General features: G+C 55.6%; 1 protein-coding gene across 1 annotated transcript; it reads left to right on the top strand.

Moving 5' to 3' along the window:
* Nucleotides 1-253: 253 nt before the first annotated feature.
* DPM3 (dolichyl-phosphate mannosyltransferase subunit 3) lies at nt 254-572 on the top strand. Its single transcript, XM_018565871.1, has one exon. It carries the CDS (start codon nt 286-288, stop codon nt 562-564), a length of 279 nt encoding a protein of 92 aa, XP_018421373.1. The 5' UTR covers nt 254-285; the 3' UTR covers nt 565-572.
* Nucleotides 573-2,172: the final 1,600 nt, after the last annotated feature.

The raw sequence follows: 2,172 nt of genomic DNA on the forward strand, positions 1-2,172 counted from the left end.
GGAGGAATATATAGGGGTTGATATGGGGATACACAGGGAGATCAGCCACTGACTCCACCCCCTTCTCTCCAGTAGGGAATATATAGGGGAACACATGGGAGATCATTCACTGACCTCACCCTCTCTTCCCCAGTGGGGAATATGAATATGGGGGTAGACAGAGAGATCATACCGTGACCTCACCCTCTTCTGTCCAGTGGGGAATATATAAGGGGGGGTTGAGGAATATAGGGGTACACAGGAAGATCATTCTCTGACTCTCCCTCTCTCTCCTCAGCTACAGACATGACTAAGTTGGCACAGTGGCTGCTGGGATTGATCCTCCTGGGCGGAGCCTGGGCAACGCTGACCTTTGACCTGCTGGGTCTGGAGCCGCCCCGGGCCTGCCGGGAGGTGGTCTGGCCCTTCCCCGTCTACCTGCTGGTGGCCTTCGGCTGTTACTCTCTGGCGACTATCGGCTATCGCGTGGCCACCTTCAACGACTGCGAGGACGCGGCCCGCGAGCTGCAGGAGCAAATCGGCCAGGCCAAGAAGGAGCTGAGCCGGAGGGGGATGAGCTTCTGAAAGGGCATTGTGGGTCGAGTGGGCGGAGCCATCACCTGACTGCAGTGACTAATGTTGGAGGCGGAGCCATCACCAGGCTGCACAGTGATTACCTTGGGGGGTGGAGCCATCACCAGATTGCGCTGTGACCAACCTTGGAGGTGGAGCTATCACCAGACTGCACCGTAACCAACGTTAGGGGCGGAGCTTCTCGCACTCAGTAACCCTCTTAGCCACCGGTCACATGGTTCATCAGACAGGTCCTCTTCATGACACACACGGACAGGCCAGGAGGCGGGGACTCCATAGGGAGCACCACATAGAACTGTGCAATCACAGCTGCCCATCCAATTCAGGGTTAGGCAACCTCGGCCCTCCAGCTGTGATAAAACTACAAATCCCATCATGCCTCAACCTCTGGGAGTCATGCCTGAGTCTTGCACTGCCTCATGAGAGTTGTAGTTCCACAAAAGCTGGAGGTTGCCCACCCCTCATCCAATCTGATCTTTGTAGCCATGCCCACTTCCTGTGGTTGAATGTCAGGTGACCTCTGCCGCTGTGAGGTATACATACAATTCCTCTTACAGGTAGCAGATTGTACGGATGTGATCTGTGTGCAGCTTCCAGCGGAGCTCCTGCACACCAATCGAGTAATAAACGCTTAAGAGTACAAAGCTGATTCCAGTGTGCTTGTTGTTGTTGGATGCAGCTCTGGGGAGGTGACACGTTGCCCTGTAGTGGTGGGCGGGTCATCATTCATTGTAAAGTTGAGAACGCCCCATGGTCATCTCTCACCAGTGTTGGGTAAAAGCTTTGGGCCCCTCCAGGCCACCATCTATATGTTTATTGGGCCCCCCCCCAGGCCACTGTTTATACTTGTAAAGGGCCCCTTTCAGTCCACTGTTTACATGCCTAAAGGGCCCCTCCAGGCCACAGTCTACATGTGTATAGGGCCCCTCCAGGCCACCATCTACATGTGTATAGGGCCCCTCCAGGCCACAGTCTACATGTGTATAGGGCCCCTCCAGGCCACCATCTTCATGTGTATAGGGCCCCTCCAGGCCACAGTCTACATGTGTATAGGGCCCCTCCAGGCCAGTCTAAATTCATTTAACCCCTTGCTGCTGGTTCCCATGGCCACTCTGGGGTTCCTGAACATATAATCGTTGTGATACACTGTTACATATATGTGACGTGTCCCCTCCCCAGAGTGCACAGAGATTCTAGGCGGGCCCTGAGCTCCCTCCCGTGAAGCCTTGTGGTTGATCGGGCCCTTGCGGGGAGGCCGTGTCATATTTGGGGTCCCCATAGCAGGCAGTACACGTGTTTTGGGTTGCTGCAGGTGATGTACGTCGGCCATGTGCAGCACTCCCCATGTCTGCTGTCAGTGCTCCTACCCAGAATCCTCCAGGGCCTTGGCAGGGCAGCGCTTGATCCCGGACTCCGTCACCTCACAAGCTGGAACACGTCTCCTGTAATCCAGCCTGTCCCTCCCGGGTGCTGCTCTTCCTCCTTCCCACGCCAGCAACCCACAGCTAGTGCCAGCACATCCACCCGTTCTCCGCACCCAGACAGGAAATCTCACCCAAAAGTCATATTTCAGTGTTGGGTGCTGAAGAAGAACCCCCC

The sequence above is a fragment of the Nanorana parkeri genome, unplaced genomic scaffold, assembly GCF_000935625.1.
Source record: "Nanorana parkeri isolate BGI_ZX_2015 unplaced genomic scaffold, ASM93562v1 scaffold897, whole genome shotgun sequence".
Lineage (NCBI taxonomy): Eukaryota > Metazoa > Chordata > Amphibia > Anura > Dicroglossidae > Nanorana > Nanorana parkeri.